Source organism: Candoia aspera, chromosome 8 (assembly GCF_035149785.1).
Source record: "Candoia aspera isolate rCanAsp1 chromosome 8, rCanAsp1.hap2, whole genome shotgun sequence".
Classification (NCBI taxonomy): domain Eukaryota; kingdom Metazoa; phylum Chordata; class Lepidosauria; order Squamata; family Boidae; genus Candoia; species Candoia aspera.
In genome coordinates, this window is record NC_086160.1 from 56,191,108 (window position 1) to 56,217,460 (window position 26,353).

Here is a 26,353-nt window from a genome sequence, read left to right on the forward strand (position 1 = left end):
GGCATGCTCGAACTCCACCCGCCGCGCCGGAGGAGGGACTACAGTGCCCGCAGCAGCTGAGAGCAGAAGCATGCGTGCGGACGTCGCTTTCGGTTGGCTCCTGCGGCTGTCTTGGGCTGCCCAGGAGGGCAGCGTTTCCGGCGGGAGAAGGGCACCCGCGCGGCTTCTGCAGCCCTGGCTGCTGAGCTGCCGCCGGTACGGCGGCTTCATGGCTCAGTACGGCACGGAGCAGAGGGGGCGCCTGCATTCAGCCAACTTCCGTCTCTATTTCAGTAAGTGGCTGCCGGAGGGCCAGAAGCGTCGCGGCGGAGACTCTGGGATTCCTTTGGAACGCGGCCGGAGGGTTTCCTCCCCCTAATGACGCCCTTTGATGGCGTACCAGTGAAGGCCGTGGACCCGCCTCCTCTCTGTCCAATGAAGTTCATCAAAAGGGGGCTTGAAGGCGGGCCTTTCCCTTTGTTGGTCTTTGTAATATAAGCACGTGCCTTGCAGAAATTGAGCGAAGTTTGAGAGACTTCGCTCGTCTTGTTTAGAGGCGTGGCTAATTTGGGCCGTCGTCTGGTTTCAGTGATACCAGTAATAAAGGTCTTCGAGTGTGTGTTTGGTCTTCTACGTGGGTGGGGAGGAATAGCTCTCCAGGTTAAGCTGAGTCCTTGCCTGGAATTAAAAGATCAAATCCCACATTAGTTTCTCCGTGTCCCCGTGAGCTGGCTTCTCACATGTCGGATTTCCTATGCGGCAGCCATAACAATTTAGGGTGCGGGTTTTTTGGCCCAGTGAAGGCTCATATTTATGTACACAGTACATAAGGTTTGGTCGAGCTAAGGCTGACATGTGTTCTGCAGCAGCGGTTGCACTTGCAAAGATTCCCTTAACTGATTATAAATGTGGATTTTTATGGGAACGTAGCCGAGTTCAAGTTGTACAGAGCTGAGCTTTATTGCATTCTCTCTACTGTGTCCTGAAGCCAAAGAGATGGCTGGCGCATCCTTGCGGGATATAGAGTGGATGGAAAGAGAAGCTGGTGGAAATGCTTTGTCTCTGGTAATATGGATGGTGCAGCACTTTAGAACTTGGCTTGATCCATGAGTTATATTTAGAGCCTGTGTCATTTGACATACTCAGCTCTCGCCCATGTCCTCATACTGTGTCCTTTTTATGATGCCCAAGACGTGCTTTGATCTCCCCAGTCATTGCTAAATTTGAGGGTCATACTGGTAGATTTTATGTTTGTTTCTTTTCAAGGGATGCTGACTCTGCTCACTCACCAGGTGGCTAAATATTTTTATAAAGTTACACAATTGCACAAAACTTTTAATTAGATACATTGTTTCACTGTTTTATTGTTTTCCTTTTTTTCCTCATAAACTGTTGGACTAAATTATTTTCCTTCTTCTATTGTAAAGGTCAAAGACCATAATAAAGATATTTGATTTGATACTTATATCAAATCAAATTTTGATTTTGATTTGATACTTATATATTTAATGTGGCTTTCCAAGTTAAATCACTTTTCAGAGCACTCCAACAGCGAGACCCAAATGTGGTTGGCTAGTTACAGGTCAGGGTGACTTGTAAGCACAGCCAAAATTTTATGTGATTTCCATTGGATAAACAATGGAATAGTTAGAATAATTGGATATGCATAACAGACTAAGCTAAAAACATGGTTAGATATATTATGGCCCAGGGGGTTGTATTGTTTAGGGACTCTGTGAGCACTGGGGTTAATTTGATAAATCATGGTTCAGTTTCCATGAGTTACTGTTTTGTCTTGTTACAGCTATGTCATGCATTAGCATAACGAGTGAACCGCCAGTAGTCATATGATGGTGGCATATAAATTCATAAATTATTTTTAAGCCCTAGCTTTATTGAATGCAAAATGTGGTAGCAATCAAGGTTAAAACATGATTTAAGGTGAAGTATTCACTCAGTTTCTAATGAAATTATTGTGTGGTTGAATTCCTAATGGCTGGGAGAGTTTTAATTTATCAGTCAACCCAGATTAGGAAGTGATCCTTCCAAACCAATTTAGGGAATCAGAGAATTATTGATCAGGGTTATTTTTATTTATTTTCTAGCCTGCCTTTATTATTTTCATAAATAACTCAAGGCGGTGAACATACCTAATACTCCTTCCTCCTCCTATTTTCCCCACAACAGCAACCCTGTGAGGTGAGTTGGGCTGAGAGAGGGATTGGCCCAAGGTCACCCAGCCGGCTTTCATGCCTCAGGAGGGACTAGAACTCACAGTCTCCTGGTTTCTAGCCCAGCACCTTAAACCACTAGACCAAACTTCTCATGTTGCCTCACTATCCATTCCTCACTTTAAATTTTGTAAGGATGATAAAAGACCAGTTTGGATTTGCTAATGGTTTCATCTGAATATCTAGATGACTTTTAAAAACAAGGCTAATCAGTCTGCATTTAAGCATACTATAGTGTTTGGCCATATAAAAGGAAAAGTCTGAGAGTATATTATATTGTGAAACAAAACTACAGTAAAAGAAATATTATGGTAAGATGAAAGTATTTTATTTTATTTTAATTTTATTTTCTATCCCACACTTACTATTTTGAAAGCACAGTTAGTTTAGTTTAGTTTTGCTAAACTAAAATATGGCTGGTTACTGTGGTTCTGTATGCTATTGCAAAGACATCCAGAACATCTCAATGAGTTGAGACTTTCCTCCACTGTTTTTTTGCAATTTCTTATGTCAGATTTGTGTCCATGTTTTAATTTGGCATAATCATTTATCCAGTGCAAGTGCAAGTTTGCTGTTAGATGGTGGCATGTGCCATATCAGAGGCTGAAGAACTTAATATTACTCTGATAATATGGGTGGTGTCATTAAATCCTAAAATTGTGTTGCCAGAATTACAGATTAGTACAGAGTTGGTGATCGAATTTTAGTTTAGCACCAGTCCTGTCCCTAAGCCTGTAGCTCTAGTTTGCTCTTCTAGGCAAGACAAGAAACCTTGGTAAATTAAAGATCTCCTGATTTGTTTCTGCAAGGAGTATGGGTAGAAGACTCAAGCTTATCTTGTGTAATTCAACGAGGTAGTGATTGTCTATACATGACCAATATATATATTTTAGCTAAACAAATAGATTCAATAGTTATATGCTACAAATTATTTTAAGATGAAAGCAGCTGAAATGTTTGCTTTTTTCTCTGTTTGCATATAACTTTTTACTTCTTCTTGCAGAAAACTCAAAGGGAAAATACATTTCCCCATTCCATGACATCCCTCTGTTTGCTGGACCAAATGAGGTAATTAAATATGAAAGATACCGTTTTTGTTGAAGTACTGACTCTTTTCAGCACCAAAAAGCAGGTGTGGATCAATTTCTGGACTTCTAGTTTTCAATTACTACAGCCATATAGTTTTTAATTTTAATTAAAGTTTGATATCATTCACTTAGGCCATTATACTGCAAAATTGGGTTCTGAAATCTGTTCTCAAATTTATAAAAGTCAGAAATCAAGTGTGTACGTCTTGATCCTGTGTCAGGACATTGGCTTTTATCAGCATCACAGGCAAATTGGTTATCTTTCCTTTTGCTTCTACCATCCAATGAAATGTTTCAGTTTTGAAAAGCTAAAAATTTGGAGTACTGTAATCAAAATACTGGAGGAAAGGCAATTTATCTTAACAAGTTCAGTAATGCTGACTTCACTAACACATGTGCTTCTGCAGCCATTGTGAAGACTATGGGTTTACTATTAGACAATGAACCATGCCAGGATTTATCAGCTGGCAGGAAGCCATCTGCCAGTCACAGTTTCTCCAGGCTCATTTCAAACTTAGTTCCCCACTTTGCCTGCGTAAGTCTGTTATCGAGGCAAAAAGGGAGCAAGTTTTGATACTGCTTTACTTGGCCTGTGCAAACCCAATCAGCTTTCAATAAATTTTGTGCCCCCATCTAAGTTGCTGAAAAGATAACTCAGTTTGGGGAATAGGACAGCAAATTCTATGTAATCTTCTGTTATTTGGGTATGTTTCCAAAATCAGGAGGCCAGTACAGGGCCCCACCGGTAGATCCTATGCTGTTGCAGAGCAATCAGATATACTTAATTGTGTTTGCAATGTCACACTAACTTTGTAATATTGCTCCCATCTCTGATGAAAAAAAGCAGCTTCCTAGTTCTATCATAAACCAAAACATTTCTAATTCAGCTGTAATTTTAGATCCAAAGCCACATTAGGAACTACCTTGAAGAGACTAGATGTCTTTCTGTTTGCTGCACTCATAGACTGAGAAAAGTGTACATATTTCCAGCTGTATCTTTTATTGAACCCTGGTTCATATATGATGCTGTCAGGATTTTTAACAATGGTTTGTTGAACAAGCCACAAAGGTTTGCTTAGCGCATAATACTGAACCATAATGGATGGACTCATGTGTTATGATAAGAGAAGAAAAAATACTCTGTACCATGGTTTAGTGTTATGTGTGAATAAGATTTCAATGTGTTTGTTTGGAAAATGAATTCAGCTGGGTTTAAAGAAGCAGAGTCTCAAATTAGAAGCTGGTTTTACACATACAGCACTAAAATGTAAGTGTAACTTCCTTGGTTTGGCTAAGTAGAAATGCAGGCACTGGGAATTACAAACCATGGTTCATAGCCTGATGTCATGTGTAAATCCAGTCACTGTGACTTAATTTAATTCCAGTCTTAATTTTTCATGGTTTGCATTTGGTAATTTTTGATATAACTATTTTTTCACTTAGTATCTTATTTTACAACTGCTTATTTTTGAATGAGTACTGTTTCTATATTGATTTTTCTTCTTGTATAGGATAAGGAGATTCCTGCAAAAAGATCAAAGAATAATGGAAATGAGGTGCGACTGCAGACTCTTTTTTAGATTATTTACAATCTTGTATGTGATTTGTTTGAAGGGAATTTAGATGATGATGATGATTTTATCAAAACTGAGCTTTTATATTCTGTAACTTACAAGTGTGGAGTCTTCCTTCTATCTTTAATTTGGTGGCGTTATAACTTTAATGGAAAGTTACATGGCTTATGGTGATGACAGAACTTTGTGATTTTATTTTGTGATTGTTAACTGTTGTACACTACCTTGGATCAATGGAAGTAGACAGTATACAAGCAGTTATGATAAATCATTTTATAAAATTCTGGAACCACTTTGGCAGTGTTGTAAAGAATAATCGTGGCTTCTCTAGCTTAATAGAAGAGATCTCTTGGGCACTTTGTTGCAGAAATGAAGAACAACCTTCTCTGCCCACACTTTGCTTCTTTTTCTTTGGAAATGGAATGCTAAGAGTATTCATCCTGCCATCAATACATTGGGAGCAAGAGCTCTAATTTGCTGCCAGGGTGATTGGTGGTGACACTGTGTTTAATCCACATTGAGGAGCTGTATATTTGTTTATCACACCCAGTCTGGTTTGATGGCCCTCTTTTGCTATTAGTATTTGTTTTCATAAAAAGATTAATAGCTGAATTATTCAGAAGTATAAAGTCCATGAAACCATGCACTGTTGTCTCTTATTGAACCCTGGATTTTATATAATACAATACTGTAGAGCCTTTAATATATAAACTACATGGAGGGAATATCCACCTAAGGATAACTAAGTTTTTCTCTTTGGCAGTTGTGCCCCTCCGCCCTGCAATCTAAGATTTGATTCAGTTGATGAAGACTGGCTTTTGTAAGGTTTTTTTTTTAATCTGTTCAATTGTGTCCGACTCTTGGAGGCTGCCTGGACAAGTCCTTGCAGTTTTCTTGGCAAGGTTTTTCAGAAGTGGTTTGCCATTGCCTCCTTCCTAGGGCTGAGAGAGAGTAACTGGCCCAAGCTGGCTTTGCGCCTAAGGCGGGACTAGAACTCACAGTCTCCCGGTTTCTAGCCTGATGCCTTAACCACTACACCAGACTGGCTCTCAAGATTTGAGTGAGGTGCTCCTTGGTCAGTTTTATGAGGTTCATTGCCCAGCTCTCTTTAGGGAAAGTTTTTAGTGGACATTTTTGGTTTCCTGACACAATTATTCCTGCAACAAGTTAATTGCTTATGCTTATCACTGCCTTAATTTATTTATAATCCTAAGTTTTTCTTTTGGGAATACTGGAAATAGATGGTAGCATAAAACTATTTACCATCAGGTACAAATGGAAAATTAAATCGTTGGGATTTTCATAGTGTAGATGGTATTTTCATAGTGTAGATAGTATTCTCCTACTTTGATACTGAATAAGTTATACAATATGCTAAGCCATGTTTGGCTATAGGTTATGGAATACATTTATATTTGGTTGATTTCCTCCAATATGTTAAGCCATAAATCTTGATTGGCTTCGAACAGTGATTGGCTTCATAGTAAGTCAAAATATGACAAAATACATTATGGCTTTGTACAGAGTAACCTTGTTTCTGTGTTTTCATACACACACAGAGAGAAACAAATGGAGCTGATAGTTTCTCTTCTCTAGGTCTGAAGGGGAAAAGTAGACTTTGCTTGGTAATATATTATATTTGCTAACCTGTTTTTGGTGTTTTCTAAATTTTGCTTTCCTTTTTTTTCTTGCTAGGTTGTATTTAATATGATTGTAGAAGTACCTCGTTGGACAAATGCTAAAATGGAGGTAATTTGAAAAACCTACTCTAGAAGTTGTAAAGTGGCTTGCAAATAATGGGAGTGAACGTTGCAACAAAATGTTGTATTTGCTGCCCATATGCAGGGCCACAACTGGGGGGGGGCAAGCGTGGCATGTGCCCCGGGTGCCACGCTGGGGGGGGGGGGCGCCAAAATGACAAAATAATATTTATACACTGAATGGGGAGGGGGGGACGCAGAATCCATGTTTGCCCCGGGTGACACAGCCCCTAGTTGCGGACCTGCCCGTATGAGCAGCCAACCAGTCATAGTGTCTTCCAGGTATCAGATGTTTTCCTTTTTGAAACTGGTGTCGTCCAAATGTCTTCTTGGAAGTTCTCATAAACTATGGTGTTTGGACTTGGAAAGCAACCATACGAGTGTGTGAATGACACCCTCTACATTTGCACCCTGTGCTTGCATGGCATGTTCTGCAGATCTGACTATTGGATGTTTGAAAGGGAAAACTTCATGCTATTGCTTCTTCCTCTGCACTGGAGACATACTGTACATGTTGGGAATTTCCTTGAGGTGTTTGGTTCTGCTCCTCTTCTTTATACTGAACACACAAATGGAAGATATCTTTCAAATTCCCCTCATGTCTCTTGTGAGTAGTGGCATCACATGTGCTGTTCAGTGGGACTTGAGAAACTGTATGGTATCTTTATTATTCCTGTGCACAAAGTGGAAAAAAAAGTTTTGTTCTGAGCATGGAACAACCAATCCCACTCAAAATATTTTGTCAGGATATTTTGAGTAGGCTGTGTTCCAGTGGAACAAAACTTAAAATATTTCCAGTGCCCTACCACAGAGAAGAATGGAAGCTCAAAATAAACCTCTTGCTTTCTAATCAAATGGCTGCAAATATCATGGAGTGGTAACTGATACTGAGTACTACTTCCTACCCAACCTATGAAAAATTATGAACCTTAATATTAATGATACAGTTTGCCAGTGATTTCCAGTTCCACCGGGAAGTGGCCGTTCCCAGCCAGTATCTCACTGTCTGAGTGCTCCCCACAACTTAGGAATTAAAAGTCTGCAGTATTGTTATTTCTTGCTCCTCATGCTCAGTGAGTCTTCTTCCAAATCTCAGCCCAAAGCTCTCTTTAGCTTTCTACTTTAATGTAAATGGAGACTTGAATAATCAGAAATTCCCATGTTCAGATCCATGGATTTTTTTCCCCATGTTACGAACATGTTTTAAGTGTTCTGTTTTTCTACTTTTAGAAATGAGGTAAATTATAAATTGAAATAAAAAAAATGAACTGTGTTGAGTTATTCAGTCTGGAAATAATTGAGTCATTTATTCATAACCTCCCCCAATTTTTCTCCACTCTGTTTCATACTACACTCAGATTGCCACCAAGGAATCATTGAATCCTATTAAGCAAGATGTAAAGGAAGGCCAGCTGCGATATGTGGCAAACATTTTCCCCCATAAAGGATACATTTGGAACTATGGGGCCTTCCCTCAGGTAATGTTCTGGGATTTCTTCATCTATGAAAATTATGATTTTCCCCTGCTTCTTTCTAAGTTATGTCCCTTCATATATCCTATGTATTTTAAGAGTGCAGTATAGTTGTAAGGAAAATATTGATGTTGGTATAGTTATAAGTTGGGTAATGCGAATGGGAGGATGTTCTACAACACTGCATTTTAAATAGAATTGGAAAAGTGGAGCATATTTTTCAGTGTGCTGCTCTCTCATTATTAAGACGGGAAAAGAGAACTTTGGGTATTTACTAGGTTCAGTCCAGAGTATTTTTTACAATATATATTTATAGTATAGGCAGATAGGAAAGAGTGAAAAGGGAAATGATTTCTTCTGGGTTCTTTAGCCTTCTTGAGTTTCACTCCTAATTTTATTATTAGAGTGTCACAATAATTTGAGATTGAATGGGGATTTGAATCTGAAAGTTGATAGGCCCTCAGTGTTGGCACCTTTTCCAGATGCATGGGATCTGCCATTCTCAGATTTCCGAAATAGTGCCACATTCTGGGAATTGTAGTCCTGGTGGATCCAGAAGATGCCAAGATTTGGTGAAGGCTGCTCCAACTACTATACTGGAAACATGGAATCTGTGACCTTCTAGATGCTTTTGAAATACAACTTATAGTAGCATAGAGTTCTAAGGATCCATAAGGACCATCAAGTCCAATTTCCTGGTCAGTGCAGGAAACCAGATTAAAATGTTCCTGATAGATGCGTGTCCTGTCTCTGGTTGATCAGATCCAGGAGAGGAGAGCTCAGCATTTCATTTGGTAAACTGTTTACTGTTAGAAAAGTTTTCATAATATTTAACTGAAATCTGCCTTCCTGTAACTTAAGTCTGTTATCCATTTTCCTACCCTTTGGCCTCAGTCCTCTGGCTGACAACCTTACAGACACCCATTCAAGTATTTGAAGAGTGCTACTCCCCTTCTTGTCTTTTCTCAAATATAGGCATACCCAGTTCCATTAGACTCTTCTCATAAGACTTAATTTCCCCGATCATTCTCATTGCTGTTTTTTGAATTTGTTCCAGTTTTTCTGATTTTTTTTAAAAAAAAACATTATGCCCAGTACTGACACATGAGGTGGTGTTGGACCAATTAAAAACAAAACAAAACTAGTTCTTTTCTGCAAGTGGAAACTATACTCTACTGTAGTTGTTTTTGCAGTTGTATTACATTGCTGGATCATGCTCAATTTGTATCAACTACTATTCCATTTTTTTTCACAACTACTTTTGCCAAGCCAGGTATTCACCATCCTTTACTATATGCATTGGATTTTTTGTTTCTAAATGAAGTATGTTGTATTTGTCTCTCTTAAGTTTCATTCTCTAATTTTAAGCCCATTATTCTAATCTATCAAGATTAGTTTGAATTTTCTTTGAATTTTCTTTTTTACTTCAAGGATACTGACTGTCCCATGCAGCTATGAATCTTCTGTAGATTTCTTAAACATTTCCTCCACCTCTTCATCTAAGTCATTAATAAAAATGTATTCAGATCCCAGAGCACCACACTCAGTATTTCTTTCCAATTCAATGAGGGCTGTTCAAATATGATTTTGAAGCCAGTTCCCCAACTGTCATCCTATTCAGCTCATACTTAACTTAAGCTCCTACTTAACTCAGAATGTCCCGGGGTACTTTGTATCATGCTTTGTTGAATGAAGACATATTATGTCCCCAGAATTCCCACAAACTTCTGAGGAGATTACCTGATCAAAAAGTGGCCTGAGGTTTGTTTGACAAGTTTAGTTCTTGACAAATCTGAAATCTGACTTTGGGAATCATTTGGTAAACATTTTCAGAATGTTTACAGATCAGTCACTTTACGATCTGCTCTCACTTTTCCAGATATTGATGTCAGACTGATGGTCTCTATCAGCTCAGGTCTTCCTCCCCCCCACCCCACTTCTATAGATAGGAAAACATTTGTCCTTCCCCAGTAATCTCGGACTTTACGCTTCTGTAGATTTGTAAAAGGTAATAGGTAGAAGTGTTCTTAAACTAAAAAAAGAATGAAACTTACCTCTTTAAAGTACCTGAATTTGAAATAATTTTTTAAAATAAATCATGATCTCCCAGGTAACCCCTAGTTACCTCCCACGGAACCCTCGTGTTCCACAGAACCCTGGTTGAGAAACCCTGGTTTAGACCATTGGGCCATGAAAATGTGTACTTAACTCAGCCTCAGTAGGTATTTCCTGACTATATTTCTGTCAAGCTCAAGCTGGAATTCCCTTCCTTAAACCAGCTCTTAACAAATGCCTGGTGGAACACCCATTCTTTTTTAAAAGATGACTGAAATAGCAAGTGAGTAGTTCTGCCTTGTTGGTTTGTTTTCTTTTTTTATTATTTTTAAAGTAATAATTTGGCCATTGTTCAGTTATGCTAGGAATAGTAGTTCAGAAACATCTGGAGGCCACAGGGGTTCTACTCTTGCATAACCTGGTTACAGTGGTATATCATTTTTCAGTGGAAATCATAGTTACTCATGTAGCACACATAAACAGCCTGGCCCTCCCTTCTCAGAATTTCAATCATTTGTACCAATCAACAAAGCAATAATAACTAACTTTAAATTATAGCATTTCTTTCCATTTTTTTCCCCTCCCTACAGACGTGGGAAGATCCCAGGCATACAGATGATAATACAGGATGCTGTGGTGACAATGATCCCATTGATGTCTGTGAAATTGGTACCCAGGTCTGTCTGAATTTCTGCAGAAGCATATTTTAATTGTTTCAGCCATTTGTTTCCTAACATGGTTGAAGTTTGCCTAGGAAAGTTGCTGGTTATCTGGCTTCACAACTGGGCACAGGTCTCCAGACACTTAATCCTTAGTTCATTGCTCAGCTAAACTTGACAGGAGAACTCTTCGAAACAACTTGGCTAGATTAGAATATTGCAGTCAAGAATGAAGCCTCAAATTGATTGATTGCTCACTTGATTGTCCACTACAGTGCAAAGAGTAAGCAGCTTCTATGTATTCCTTAGGGTTTAAATGCCTGGCTGTTTGGTGGGTCTATGGTAGCTTGAGGCAGTTGAGATATGTTTACATAATGACCTTCTCTAGCCTGGGAATGGCAGCTTTAGCCTTTATTCCTATGATTCAACTGAAATATAAAATCTTGGTACAGTGTTATTTTAGAAAAGTGCCACCTGTAATGAAAATGTTGCATTTGATATCAGAATGCTCTCCTTTAAGGTGTTAGCCAACCATGTTTCTGTCCAGAATTTTCTTCCTCTTCTCCTTTTGTTCCCCATCCTATCTCAACCAGTTCTCAATTCTGTTCCAGCTGACTTTCAATCTTAAATAGCATCATAGGAAACAAACAAATTGTTTCTTCTATGTTTTAAGGTTCGTACACTTGGTGAGGTTGTTAAGGTGAAGGCCCTTGGGCTTCTCGGTCTTATTGATCAAGGGGAAACTGACTGGAAGGTCATAGCTATTGGTGTGGATGACCCACATGCTCAGGAAGTCCATGGTAAGCATTGTTTAAATAATCCATTTTGTCTGGTTTACAAACCCAATCTTTCAACTGTCGTGGTTTCTTCCCTTAGGGGTTTTATGATATGGCACTCTGCAGGGTGCTAAAGATTGCTAACTAAATGATCTCAGCTTACCACAAAGCTACACTGTCTAAGGTTTCCTACAGGAGTGTTACAGGAAAATAATTCCAAAATTGGATGAGTTTTGCTGGATGGATTAGGTGTGAGTTGCTTTGCTACATCTGAAGGCATTTGAATATTGTTACTGATCTTTTAATTGTATGATTCTTCCGATATATGCCATGCTGTTATCCTGTTGTTGTAGGTGTTCCTCCAAGCATGTGTCCTTAGTCTGCTCAGCATCGCACTCAGTTATCCCAGGGTTTTTACAGAAGGGCAAAATAGGGATGCAGTATCACTTCTAGGTGTGGTGTTGGGAATGGTGCAGAGAAAGAACATTGGTTTTGACTGAGTTACAGGTACAGCTGGAATGATTCCAATGTGGCTTCATCCATTCAGTGACCTGAATTAGTTGCTTCTCTTAGGCCTGGGTCATATGCTGTGCTAAACCAGAGTGTTTAACTGTGGTTTGTTGAACTAGTCATAGTGGCCTAGTTAACGCATAATGTTAAGCTATAGTGGATGGATTCATAGAGGACACTAAGCCAAAAATAAACCATATTATACCATAGTGGAAAGGGAGAAATGTGTTGTTAAGGAGGTCCATTTTTTCCCCTGGATATTTGGACAGCTTGACATTTTGGGGTTTTCTCTCCCCCAAGAGGATCACTTCTGATGTCCCCGAAGATGACATTCCCTTCCCTTCCCCCTGAAGAGACCCTTTTCTCCCTGATCTGATCAGACAGGAAGTGACAATTAGAAGAAGGCAGGCTTGAAGATATCCAAGTCCAGTTAAATAAATTCAGCTACTTGCTGTAGTTTTTTACCATTTATATATAACCTGCAGTTGTTGACTCCATTTTCATAGCTATATGGGGTATACTGGCATATACTTAGAATTCTTCTGGATTGATTTTATTTTAAGTTTATACAGTGCACAGAATACTGTAGAGTTAAAAGACATGGCAGACATGTGTTTGTGTATAGAACAATAGAAGTAAAACAAATCACATTCACTTAACTAATATTTCAAGAAATAAAAATAACAAGCACAATACAAAAACAGAGTAGTCACTTGGAAATACATGATTATGTACTTGAACTTAATGAAAAATGCAACCTTTTAAACAGCTGTACTCTATCTCCATATTCAAAACTATATTTGTGCAAGCAAAGCCTAATGTATTATAAAAAACATCATTATGGTAACTAATAAGTGGTGGCTAAATTGGAATAAATGTATTTTTAATTGTAGGGCTTTCCAAGACCCTTTGTGTTAATTCTTTTGACCAAAATAATTTCTCAGAATTTGAAATAATATACCACTGATCCTGTAAAAAAAGCATTTTTACTACAGTCGAAGAAAGGTGCTTTTTACATTAAAACTAATTGCATACTAGCCATATCCAATTTTTTTCCAAGCTGGGCTTTCTGACTCATTTGTAAAAGCATAGTTGGTTTGTAAAGGATTTCATAGAGAGGGAAGCCAAAGATCAAGAGGACTAACAATTTTTACTAAAAAAAAAAAAGAAGCTTTTGTGAACTACAGCTCACTTTATCAGATGCATGGAGTTACTCAACTGATGTAGAATTTAAATTGGGCTGAGGAGGGGAAGGGAAGCAGGGTGGTCGTGCAGATTACTTATGAGACAGATTACAAATATCTTCTCAACAGTAGTAATGTGTTAAAAACCCATTGTGTTTGTTGAGACCTTCTGAGATAGCCTGAAATTTTGTGCTATTAGTGCCACAACTCAGTGCTATTGAATCAACTCACTCAGTTCATCATTCCTCAGGGTTTAATATGCTTATGCAGAAGGAAATTTCAGTGCATCAACAGGACCATGGTAACCCACCTAAAAGGCATAGTGACTGCTTTTGAGTCACAGCATGGATACCATGGGTCATGCTGATTGAGAATTCTGGAAATTTGTCTAGAATTTATTTATTTATTTATTTATTTATTTATTTATTTATTTATTTACTCACTCACTCACTCACTCACTCACTCACTCACTCACTCACTCACTCACTCACTTTGTCCCTGCCCATCTCCTCCCATTGGGGGACTCTGGGCAGTTTACAATAATTGATTAAAACAACAACCATACAATAAAAATAAAATATACAAATATAAAATTACTCTAATAATAAATATAAATAAGAGTAAAAAAGTATAAAAGTCCAAGTGGTAGGAGAATCTAAAACATCCTCTTTATCTAGAGGATGGAAAAGGGGATTCTGGAGATACAGTACATGACGATATAGTGCTAAATGTCTTAGGAGACTTTGTTGTTGCAGACTGCAATTTTGGGGGGACATAATCACTGTGGGTGATTACAAATGGTGAGAAAACCAGAAATCAGCACTGGGTAGGGCAGAGTCCAAAGTTGATTGGTTTGCTGCATTTCTCTTGTTAACTCTCTATTTCTGTGGGCCTGTCCTGTGTGTGCGCACTTACCTTTCCCTTTATGCACAACAGTGTCTTTTGTGAAATGGATAATTATGAGACGAACCATCTTGTAAACGTTCTGATCTTGTGGGGGGCTTTTGATCAAAACGGCAGGTTGCCCATCCCTGTGTGATGATGCAAAATCCTTCCCAGGAAGATTCTAAGACTTAGCCTGCCACAAATCCAATGATCATTTTTTTCCCCATAAAAAATGTGCAAGAGGATATTGTGATATTCCTGGAAGGGTACATATTCCCTCATGTTATTTAGAAGTAGACTGAAACAGATGTCATAAATGAGGCATTATAATTGACTTCCCTTTTGAGAAATGTTACCATTTTTCAGCTGAAAAACCTATCCAGCATCCCCATTACTTTGCACTCTGTATTACTTCTTCACATAGAAGTGTGTGTATAGTTCATATGCATGGTAGACAGGGAGATTCATGAAAATTCCATAGTGAATTTTGGGAGGGTTGAGGGCGACACTTGGCCTTTAGGTAAATGCTAGGCCTGTATGCCAAAAAGTAGGATAAGGAACTAGGTATGATGAGGACAAACCCTAATTTTGATTTGAAATAAGGATTACTCATGACCTTAATAATTTACCCCTCCTGTCATATCTACAATTGATTTGAAGGCAACTTTTGCACGGGTCCTTGGGAGCTTGGAAGCAACCAAAGCTTTCAGTGTGTGCATACAGCTCTGGGGATTCTGAGTGATTTCTTGTATTATGAAGAATGCATAGTGCAGATTTGTATTGATTCTTTTGGTTGGAGAGATTTTAGCATGTTAGTCCAGTATCATTAACTGGATTAACATGCTAAAATATACTTAAGCTCAGTGTGTTATATGAACCATTGTGATTTATTGCTTAATACACTTTCTTTATGCAACAGACCATGGTTAGCTCAGACCATTCCAAGGACCATGGCTGAAAACATGCAAGAACCTACTTGTTGTCTTCTATGTTGCAACAATAGATTATTTTTAGATGCTGGAACAGTATTAGCTGTTCTGGTGCTGCTCAAATCCCTTGCCAGTGAGACAAAAATAAGTGGTTGTGCCTCCCAACACCATTTTAGAAAACTAATTTTTGTAAGAAAGTATTTGCATTACAAGGCATTTAACTGATAGCCAGGTAATCAAATTTTCCAGTCTGCTTCATCCAATCTATCTTTAGTTTGTATTAACAGTCTGTATGATTGTTTTTATAATCCAGTATAAACTTAATGCATTCAACAGTTGCTGAATTATATACAACATGTTTGCATGGTATTTCTGTATGTAAAACTCTGTGTAAGCAGAGGATTAATCTGTAACCCATTCACTTGGGTTTTCATGCACTTAGTCATTGAAATATTTATGACAGATTTATTGCCATATTGGAATATATATATATATATATATTTAGAATAGTGGATTTGGAAGAAGTTGGTATTTAACATTGATTTTTATGCATGCTTTTTCTAACTTATTGCAGATATTGATGATGTCAGGAAGTTCTTCCCAGGTTACCTTGAAGCTACAGTTGACTGGTTCAGACGATATAAAGTCCCAGATGGAAAGCCAGAAAATCAGTTTGCTTTTAATGGCACGTTTAAAGACAAGGTGAGGCATTGGTTACTTAAAGATGATAAACTTACTTTCTGAAGAGTGTATTCTCTGGACTAATGCTCTGTAAAATCCTACAGGATCCCAATCAAGGAAACCAATATCGCCAAGACATTTCATAATTGCATATTTTATTTTCCTTCAGTTCAAAATTTCATGAAGGTACAAACAAAGTTGTTCTTTTGTCAAATAACAGCATCCCACGTTTTCATTATCTAGATTTTTTTGAAGTGCAGCTCTGATAGCCCTATCAAATATGAACCTAGTCTCCTGTAAAGGATTATCAACTTTATTTAAAACAGGGATGGGCAACTTGTAATCTGCAAGCAGCCCTTGTAGCATCTGAGATCTCATTGGGGTTATTCAGTGGCAAAATTATCCAATTTCAGCAGTACTATTTTTTACTTTAAAAAAAACCCATAAAAATCAGAGTACAAGGCCTTCGGAAGTTAAACACTTCCATTCTCTTCTTAAAAGACCCTGAAAAGATTCTTAAAAAGGCCAAGATCAACCCATGAAGAAACATCTTCAGATATTGGCTGGCTGGGAGTAGAGTTTTAGCTTCTGACTTAAAAAGGACATTTAGAAAATAATGGGAAATAGCATCCCTCCCCAGTGGCAGTAATTTTCTAAGATTGCCCAAGAAAAGGCTGGTGATGTCCAATTTACAGTACAATTTCAATACAAGTGAGTTTGAGGGTAGGGGGAACTCTCCAGATAGTTCCTAATGAATATGTCCTCTGTGGCTTTTCTTGCAAGTTTGTCCTTAAGGAAAACAGTGTTCTTGACTGCTTCCAACTATCCCTTGTCCTGAATCCTTTGGAAAAAAAACCTCCTGCTCTAGCTACATTTTTCTGGCTCTTCTGTGACCTTACTTTCCAAGATTTGGGGAGGATTATTACCAAAAGAGCTGACATTTTTAACTTCAGCATATGCTGAACAGTCTTGCTTCAAACAGAGCCAAGGCAAGAACAGAATTCATGAGTTTGTGTTTCAGCAGTTTTTCCAAATCTGGAAAAACTAAACAGGGTTACTTTTTTCCCAGATAAAGTGTAGTCCCCACTGATTTACATGAGCCCATCTTAATATGTTCTGTTGTTATGAAATATACATTGTCATTACTGAAATTCCCCCTCCCCATTTCTTTGTATCTAGTGATGCTTTGTATCACTAGATCACTAGATGCCAGTTGCTGATGTCTGAAAACTTTGAAGTTTGGAGGTCAAGTAGGTATTAACTTTAAAAATAAAACAAAAAACAGGGATGAGTTCCCTTTGGACATGTAATCTTTATCTTGAGTGTTCCCAAAGTTATCTTTTTACATTTTTGGCAGTTGTAATACCTAGCAAGTGTTCTTTTCAAGACGTCTTTTTTTCTCTCCTCTTCTCCTCTCAATGTTTTTTAAACAGGCATTTGCTTTTGAAATCATTAAATCCACCCATGAATGCTGGAAAGCTTTGATTCACAAGAAGGCTGATAGAGGAGCCATAAAATGGTATGTATCTATCATTGTTTGGTCAAAATCCAATTTAAATTACAGATAGTCCCCATTTAATGACAATAATTGGAACCAGCAACTCTGTTGCTAAGTGACATGGTCATAAAGGGCAATGCTACATGACCATGCCAACTTAGGACAGCAGTTGTGGCAGTTCTGGTTGCTGTCATTAAGCAAACCCTGTGCAGTCATTAGGCGCGACATCACATGATTGCCATTTGTGATCTCCTGCTGACTTCCCCGTTGACTTTGCTTGTTGGAAGCCAGCAGTGAAGGTTGCAAATGGTGACCACGTGACTGTGAGCGCTGCAACATCGTAATTGCAAGCCGGTTGCCAAGTGCTCAAATTGCGATCATGTGACTGCAGGGATGCTGCAACAGCTGCCACTATGAGGACCAGTTGTAAGTCTCCTTCAGTGCCATCATAACTTTGAATGGTTGCTGAACGAGTGGTTGTTAAACGAGGACTACCCGTAATACTAAATTGCACTGGATGGCTTTTATAATGACAGTTGCATCACTTATCATAAAGAAATACCACCTTTATGGGGTTACCCTTTTTTTGTTCTCTCGGAACGAGCCCTGCAGATTACTTAGTAATTAAGCCATTCCCAAATGTATTGGCTCTAATTATTTGATTATAGTTTTCTCACAGGAATTCAAGATAACCTTAAATTTTCTGGAAAGTGTCTTGGTTTTGTTAGCTTTCTTCATTCCAGATGGGGTAGTAAGAAATCACGGAAGTTACTCAGTTCACTTGGAAAAGGTAAGAGTAAAGGGAACAGCCCCGTTCTCATAGGTCTCCAAGGAAGAAAGGCACAGCTGGGAAGCATTTGCATTTTTTACCTGCCAGCTGCCTCATAACCAAGGTATTTAGGAATGGCTTGTTCTTACTGTACAATCCTCCCAAAGTATTTGCCCATGCTTCAATTAAAATGCCAAGAAGAGGGCATTAGGGATAAAAGTTTTCAGCTTAGGAGGTACAAGTAGCCAGGGAGGCTGTAAAGATCTGTATAATGGAGGGGGGGGGGAGAAGAAGAGAAGAGCGGGAAGGAGAAATCTTACAACTACTAGGTTAGCTAAGAAGTGTTATCCTTGATTTGAAAACCTTCCAAGAATTGGAAGCCAGATCTCAGCATGGTGTTCATTCAGAGAAGCTTAGTCCAAGCTTTTGATTATTGAACAAAGTAGGTACTGTTTATAAAATTGCATTGTAAACTGCTGTTTACACACTTACCTGGCAATAAGTCTGGTTAAAATCAATTGTACAGTAAAACCTCCATTTGGACTTCCATTTAATGGTCTTTGGATGTAACAGACAAATGATGAGTCTAAAGATCCCTCCAGAATAGTAGACAAAGTTCATTAAAATCAAAGTTTAACTGAAGTTTATGGGAAGGAGTTGGTAAGATTGGGAATTGGGAGGGTGTTACACAGGCTGCTCCCATGTTTGGCTTATGGTCACTCATACGCACACAGCCTGTTGAGGCACATGGATCTTGTCAGCCCCCCTTGCTTTCTACCTGGGTTTTCCAGATAGGTGCAGCTTGAGCAGACAAGACACACAGCCCTGGTCAACGGCCAGGAATAATTAGGGATGTGTACAAATCTCTTCCAACCGAACACTGAGGCACAACAGGTCTTTGAAATACACGGAGACCCAGTGAATTTAAAGTAACAGCAAAACTTTACTGGTTGCAAGGTACATTTGCTCTTCTCACATGCACACACACACACGCATCCACACTTACCCACATCCAGCTAGGCTGCTAGGCACTAGCTAGAGGGACGGAAGCTGCCAAGTCTGGATCCAAAAACGACTCAAGGAGTGGGCGGGCTCTGGGATCCCTTTTATCCCCTAAAGTCCTTGCTTTGTTGATTCCTGCGACTGGCAGCTACTCTTGCCTTGTTAATTTACAAGCCTGGTAGCTGTTGATGGGATTGGGGTAGGGGTTTCCATGTGCTCAGGCCCAACTTCCTTTGTCTGGTTCAGGTGACATTTTTCCTTTGTTTCCATAACGACTTGCTTCCTTCTTATCTACCTCCCTGAAGGGATGTTTTAGACAATATTCCTGGCTTTTTGTCCTCTCTGCTTACATGCCTGCTTCATCTTTAGTTATGGCAGCTTCAGCCTAGTCTCACAAGGGTCAGCAGGAAGATTGATGGCAGCAGTGGGATATATTGTGCTATGACACTGTTGGTGGTAGCAGTGGGAAGAGGGGAGCTTGGTGAAGAAAAGAAGGGATCAGGCTGTGCTTCCTGCAGCTGTCCAGCTTCTAATGCAGCACTAAAAGGTGACAAAGAATACATAAGGGCACCCTCAGCTTGTGCATTACAGCAGGCTGGTTTCTCACGCATGCACAAAAGAACGTTTTGGATTTAGCAGATGTTCAAGATAAATGGACCTCTCTTCTTGCCCACTGGTTCATTATATTAAATTTTTATTGTGCTTACTTTTGAATAGTATGCATAGAATCGGTTTGGACTTGTGACTTTATTCAAAACCATTGCAAGAAAGTGAAGATTCTCCTAATTATGATTTTTCAGATAGAAAGTGAAGATCTGGGGGGAGGGGGAAGGGCAGGACAGATCAGATTTTGGAATGTGCAAGCACAGTATGTGCACATCAGACAATGTAATGGTGGTTTGTGGCAGTAACAATAGAGTGCCATTTCAGATCAGAGTTGCCTCTTGCCTGGGGCTTGATGCAGTACACGAATTGGCAACCCTGGTGTTGGCTCCAACCAGCCATGTTCTTGGGCTGTTATCCGAAACATCTGAAAGACCTCCAGCTGCCTACTTTTGAATTTATGTGATTTTTCACTTGAGCATCAAGTTCTGTTTTGTTCTTCTGCTTGGTTTTTGATAAGAGACTGTGTCAACCACAAATGTATGTGCAGAGGTCATCCAGTTCAATCCATAACCTTTCTATGTTAAATGGGAGAAAATATCTCAAACCCTGGAGAGCTGTTCTGTTCTGTGCATGTAGAATGGAGCTAGAACCAGCTTATTTTGTTCTTTCCTTATCTGTGCTCTGAATAACAGCTGTTTTTCCCTCTCTTCAATTCTTAATAATTGCATTCTCTTTTCAGCACCAACCTTCTGGTAGGCACCAGCCCATATTGCTGCAATGAAGAAGACATCCAAACTATTGTGCGATCTGTAAGGGAATTTTTATATATATATATATATATATATTTTCACCCTCAAGCCCCCTTTTTAATGTTGGTCACTGAATGCACAGGCAATTAATAGTTAATGCTGTTATAATCCAAATTGGTAGCTTAAAAATTAAATAGCAGATACAGGATTCTCATGGTCTTGCAGGCTGAGGTAGGTGTGGAAGAGAAGGAAACAGATATTATTATTTCTGTCTACTATAATAAAAATCAAATTAAAAAGCACATGTTGTCTGCTATTATACTTAATAGTACAACAATTTTAATAATCCCAATTTTAATAAGCCCAAAAAACAAAGCCAGTTCAAAACAGTAAATCCAAATCTTTAAAGGCAAATAGCATCAATCAAATCCTTAAAGCAAACCAAATGAACATTCTTCAACCCTTATCCCACTTCAGAATAAACCAAAGCGTTACATATCCCCACAATGTGCAGAGAGCTTTCCTCTTGAAAGAATCAAACAGCCTAATTGCTCACTCAAAGATTCCAGGTTCTTTTCACGGCATTCCACCAGGAGATCAATTTTACTTATGGCTTGCAGATCACTCTCCCTTAGATTTCTGCAATTCCATTATCCAATCTTCATCCAGCATCTTAATAAAAATCACAATCTCAGTCGTAAAAAACAAACCTTTCTATCGCTCTTAAATTCTTCAATTTCATCCACCACATCCCCATCCTGATGGCACATTTTAGATCTCATATTTTCCACAGTGTCCTGGATATCTTGCATAAAAGCTTGATAGAAGTCAGAATAAATCTGTTTAAAATCTTGGTGGAAGTCAGAAAGAATCTGTGTGAAAACCTCCATGTCTCACGCAGTAGATCACACCCCCTAGGAGCTTAACCAGTGAAAGCTGAAGATATGGAAGAGTTCCAGAGTGTGTTTACATAAAGTGAGAGTGAGATAGCAGACAGTTCTCAAGGGAAAGTGAGAACAGAAAGCTGAAGGTTCAAATCAGCAGATTCAATATGTAGGAAAATGCTAATATCTTCAAATTTAGTACAAAAATAATAACAGGAAGACAATTGTTTACTCTCAATCTTTGGAATTTCCTTTGGAAGGAAAACAAAATCCAAAACTTAAAATATTTTTTTTAAAAAAGTAATCCCAAAAATAACATTAAGCACCAAGAGAACCAGCTTCTCCTCACTGTAGAAAGCCTCTCTTGGGGTACATAACTTTTAAAAAAATACAAATTGGTGATTTAGAAATGAGGTGGCCGGTCTTAGTGTCCCTTTAAGGCTACAGCGCAGCTTGGAAATGGTGATGTCCCGGTCTCCTGGCTGCTCTTACCATTTGAGCGCGAAATGCTGTTTGTGATCTTCTGGCTGCAAACAGCTGTCCGGAGGACAGATGGGATGATTCCAGGTCTTCTCCTTGATCTGGAGAACGTTTCTGGGCTTCAGGAAAACCTGCCTGAGCCCAAAAAATGTTACCGTGTTGTCAGCTCGGGCACAGCCGTTTAGTCTACCATTCCCACCGGAAGCCACCATTAACAACCTTTTCTGTGCAATGTAGAACATGTTTTTCCCCCCACTTTTTTCAATTAGTGCTCAACAATGTTAGATTCATTGTTATATTTAAAAGTGAAAGAAAAACTAAAAATATAAATGCCTACTTATATCCTAAAACATTCCCACACATATGCTATTATTCTAAAGCTTCGAATGGTGATCCATTTATAAGTTGCTTTGCTCGCTGCAAGGATTGCATCAGTAAGGTTAAGTAGTTTTCAGAAACATTCCCAGCTGTTTAGAAAAGCTGCCTTTTAACTATTAATGAACTAACACATCCATTTGATACACTCAATCACTTCAGTTGTGCAACTAGAGCAATGTGACCTGCGCTTTTTTCTTTTCTTTCTTTTTTTTGTAAATAGTTCTTGATGATCTATCCTCCATTCACCTTTTTCACAAGAGAATATAATGCAAGCTCAGAAATGCTTTCTGAAATGGCTTAAGCTCATTTTTTTTCAGGGCCAAGTTTCTAACTTTTTGAAGGGCTGATACAACTGTATTCAACTTTAGGAGCCCATCCAGTGCTAGAAACTGCAAACCACACATTCAGGTTCCAAACTATGTGCAACTGGTGTTTTGCTTGTTTGTTTTACTGCCTAAATAGGCTTCTGTGCTACTTACGTTAAGCTATAATATTTCTGAAAGTGAGACAAAGCTTCAAAGGGAGCAGATTCTCATATCATTCAAAGATTGTTATTTGAAGAAACAAACAAAAAATGAATTTAAATCCCAGAAGGACCTGAGCTACAGGTAGTCCTCACTTAATGACCATTTGTTTAGCGATGGTTCAGACTTACAACAGTGCTGAAAAAACCAACTTACAACCAGTGCTCACACTTATGACTGTCACAGTGTCCCCACAGTCACAGGATCACAATTTGGGTGCTTGGCATCTGGTTCACATTTATGACCATTGCGACATCTCATGGTCACATGATTGCCATTTTCGACCTTCCTGTCCAGCTTCTGGCAAGCAAAATCAGTGGGGAACTGCATGATTCACTTAATGACCACGTGGTTCGCTTAATGATCGCAGTGATTTGCTCAATGACCACTGCAAAAAAGGTCATAAAATTTGGTCAGATTAGCTTAATGACCACTTTGCTTAGTAACTGAAATGCCGGTCTCAACTGTGGTCATTAAGCGAGAACTACCTGTAGTTAGAAGTAGCTCCCTGCTACATACACCTGGAAATTACATCTATGAATTTGTCTAGTTTCCCCACTTTCAGCTATGTAGAGATCTCTCTTCCTCCAAAGATGGCCTTTTCTGCATTGCTGTGTCAGATGCAGGGTTCCATCTCCCCGGATCACTTTTATGATGCCATTTTTCAGATCCACCTGCGAACTGTTCCCTATAAAGCCTTTCACAGAAGCACTTTGTTCCTTTGTAGTTAAGGCCAAGTACATATAAGTGAATTGATTGTGGTAGTATTTTTATCAGCCTGCCTTTCTTCTCTTTGCTCTATCAAATTTTAGTCTGCAGACTTTTTTAGATTGCAAGCTGTATCCAGTTTTATATTACCACCTCTCTTTTTGTATTTTGTACAGCCCCCATGCATTCTGCAAAATAATTGTTTTCCTTTCCATAGGCTCCACCACTTGTGGAAGAAGATTCTGTTTCCAAAGAAGGTGAGAGCTGTTTTCAGATGGTTTGAAGGTGCCCTAACAAGCGCTTATAACACGCAGTGAGTTTAGATGACATACTGAGCAAGTTTATTGCTATATAGAGTACTATGACGTGGAACAGTGTTTCTCAACCTTGGCTACTTTAAGATGTGTGGCCAGGGTTGAGACACACTGGTGTAGAAGCTGAAGTAAGGGCTGGAGTTTGGAAACCTGTGTGCATGTCTGTCTCAGGCCATGCGAGTTCTCTGACCTCAGACCATCTCTCAGCTAAAGCGACCCCACGGAGCGGTTGAGAGAAACGTAGAAGAAGGGAGGGCTGTGTGTATTGCCCTGAGCAACTGGAGGAAAGGTGAGATACGATTTTATTGCATATTTATTCAGAAGTAAACCACAGTGATTTCAGTGACACTCTCAGTAGAATGTACTTTCTAGTGTGCATAGGGTGTAAATGTTTAAAACCAAAGGTGTTTCCTAGGATTTGTGATCTCAGCAAGTGGTCTGCCTTTCTTCATTCTTAATTACCCAAGTGATAGATTAGGATTAGTTAGGGTGAGGGTTTTTAGAATTCTCACCCACCCATGGAGTTTTTGGTGAGATTATTATTTATTCCTATTGATTGTGATATTTTCAACAATTATGCATATAATCATAGAATGATAAATATAAGTAAGGTTAGCATTTAACAGGATCCGTGCTTCACTTTTTTCCTATTGAATAGAGCTTTGTTGGAATTAGTTAAATGTTCAGAGATTGTTTTGCTGCAGGAATGCTCTCTCTTCAAGAACTAATGAATGTTTACTCACTGAAGTTTCAGAAATGATTTTCCTGCAGGCTTTTAAAACAATCAAACTCCTTGTAATGTGGTTCTTTTTGTGTTATCAAGCGTGTGTGTGTGTGTGTGTGTGTGTGTGTGTATGTGTATATAATATAAATATAAATATATTTCTATGCATACAATATAAACTTCAGTGATTTTGATGGGATTTACTTTTTCAGATGGGTAACCCTGTCTGTCAGATGTGCTAAATGTCTGCAGCACAGGAACCACTGATCCTCAGACTGAATGCTTCCACTCATCTTCATCCAGATGCCATCCTGATGTGTTTAATTTCAGCTACCAACACACATCTGGAAAGTGCTGTCTTGGGGAAATCTGGATGAGCAGCATTTGGTTAGATAGATCTATCAAACTGGGCTAGTGATACCAAGTCCCATGTTTGGAAGCATCACTTCCTATTCAATTTTTGATACTGCTACAGTTGGAAATAACTTGCCTTTAAAGCTGTGCCTCACAATGACAGTTATCAGCAACTAGACACGTGCAGTGTGTCATGTCATGTGTACAGAAATGGGGTGGGGAAGAGCAGTTTAGAAGATGGAGTTTAATACTATGGCAGAAGATATACATGAGATACTGTATCCATGTAACTTGGATCCTTTTTTTAGTTAAATATTAAGGCAGAAGAATAGTTCTCAAATTTGATCTTGTTTCCTGTTACTTGAGTAAGCAGCTAGAAAGTATATAAAACAGATTGTTTTTCACATACAACATTCAAAATACCTTGCTGACTTTTTATGCTACTATATGTACGTTCTGATCCAAAGCTTTTTTAAATGCCTGGTTTAGCAACTATTCACAGTTACAGTGGTGATGAAAAGGTAACTTTATGACCAATCCTTACATTTATGGCCTTTGCAGGTCTATAAAGCAAAGGAAAAGTGAAGTAAGATCATAAGCACGGTCGCATTTTCACTTAGCAACCACTTCGCTTAACGACTGAGTTACCGCTCCCAATTGTGGTTGCTAAACGAGGACTACCTGTATGTGGTAATACATGTTGCTTAGAGTGATACACAAAACAACATGAGATCACCCTCTCTCCTACAGAATAGCAGTGATTTGGATTTTGAATTCTTATAATAGGGATTAATAATCATTTTTTCTCTTTTAGTTGATAGATGGCATTTTCTTGGAGAGTGAGAACTACCATTGACTGAAATCAGGCTACAAGACTGTCAACTTCATCTGTCTTCCCTGTGCCTCCACCCCACCCTGCACATGCATGCACACACACACTTCACTAAGATACACAACTGAAGCCACCAGTGACTGGACTCCACTGCACTGTAGATTTTCTGTCCTGTAAATAAAATGGATTTTTACAATTTTCCTCTGAATTGCACTCTGTCATTAAATGGCCACAACTCAGCAGCTGACAGGGACACCTTTTCTGGGTCACTTGGACTTTTGGACTAGGAATAGGAATTGCAGGATACCAATATAAATAAAGGTTTGCTTAATCCTGGTTTATTGAATAAAGCACAGTTGGCTGGTTGAATAATGCAAAGTGTTAATAAAAACTTAAGAGTCCTTCTGATTTGTATGAGAGAATTAAGCAACATCTGAAATCTTAATCAGTGGAATAAGCTTCCTATGAGCTATTAGATAATGCCCAGTATGAAAGGGGTTGTTTTATAGTTACAGTAGGAAAAGTAAACACAGATAACTAAACATTTCACAATTCTGTTTGTGTGGAGTTTTGTTTACATAGGCTAAAGTTCAAAAATACATCCTTAATTAGATTTCAGGTTCAACTGAGGTCTGCATGAGATTATACTATGGATTTTACTGTAAAAAGGGCCTTGCCACTAAGAAAGTATTCTTCCCAACTAAAGCTGGGTGGTCTAGGTTGAGAGAATGAAATGTGTTCCATACTA

General features: G+C 38.8%; 1 protein-coding gene across 1 annotated transcript; it reads left to right on the forward strand.

The window, feature by feature from the left end:
- PPA2 (inorganic pyrophosphatase 2) lies at positions 1–25,806 on the forward strand. Its single transcript, XM_063309853.1, has 12 exons — positions 1–272; positions 3,214–3,278; positions 4,810–4,854; positions 6,568–6,621; positions 7,991–8,110; positions 10,750–10,836; positions 11,492–11,618; positions 15,677–15,804; positions 17,217–17,302; positions 20,398–20,467; positions 23,599–23,638; positions 25,588–25,806. Exons 1-12 carry the CDS (start codon positions 71–73, stop codon positions 25,614–25,616), a joined length of 1,053 nt encoding a protein of 350 aa, XP_063165923.1. The 5' UTR covers positions 1–70; the 3' UTR covers positions 25,617–25,806.
- The last annotated feature ends 547 nt before the right edge of the window (positions 25,807–26,353 follow it).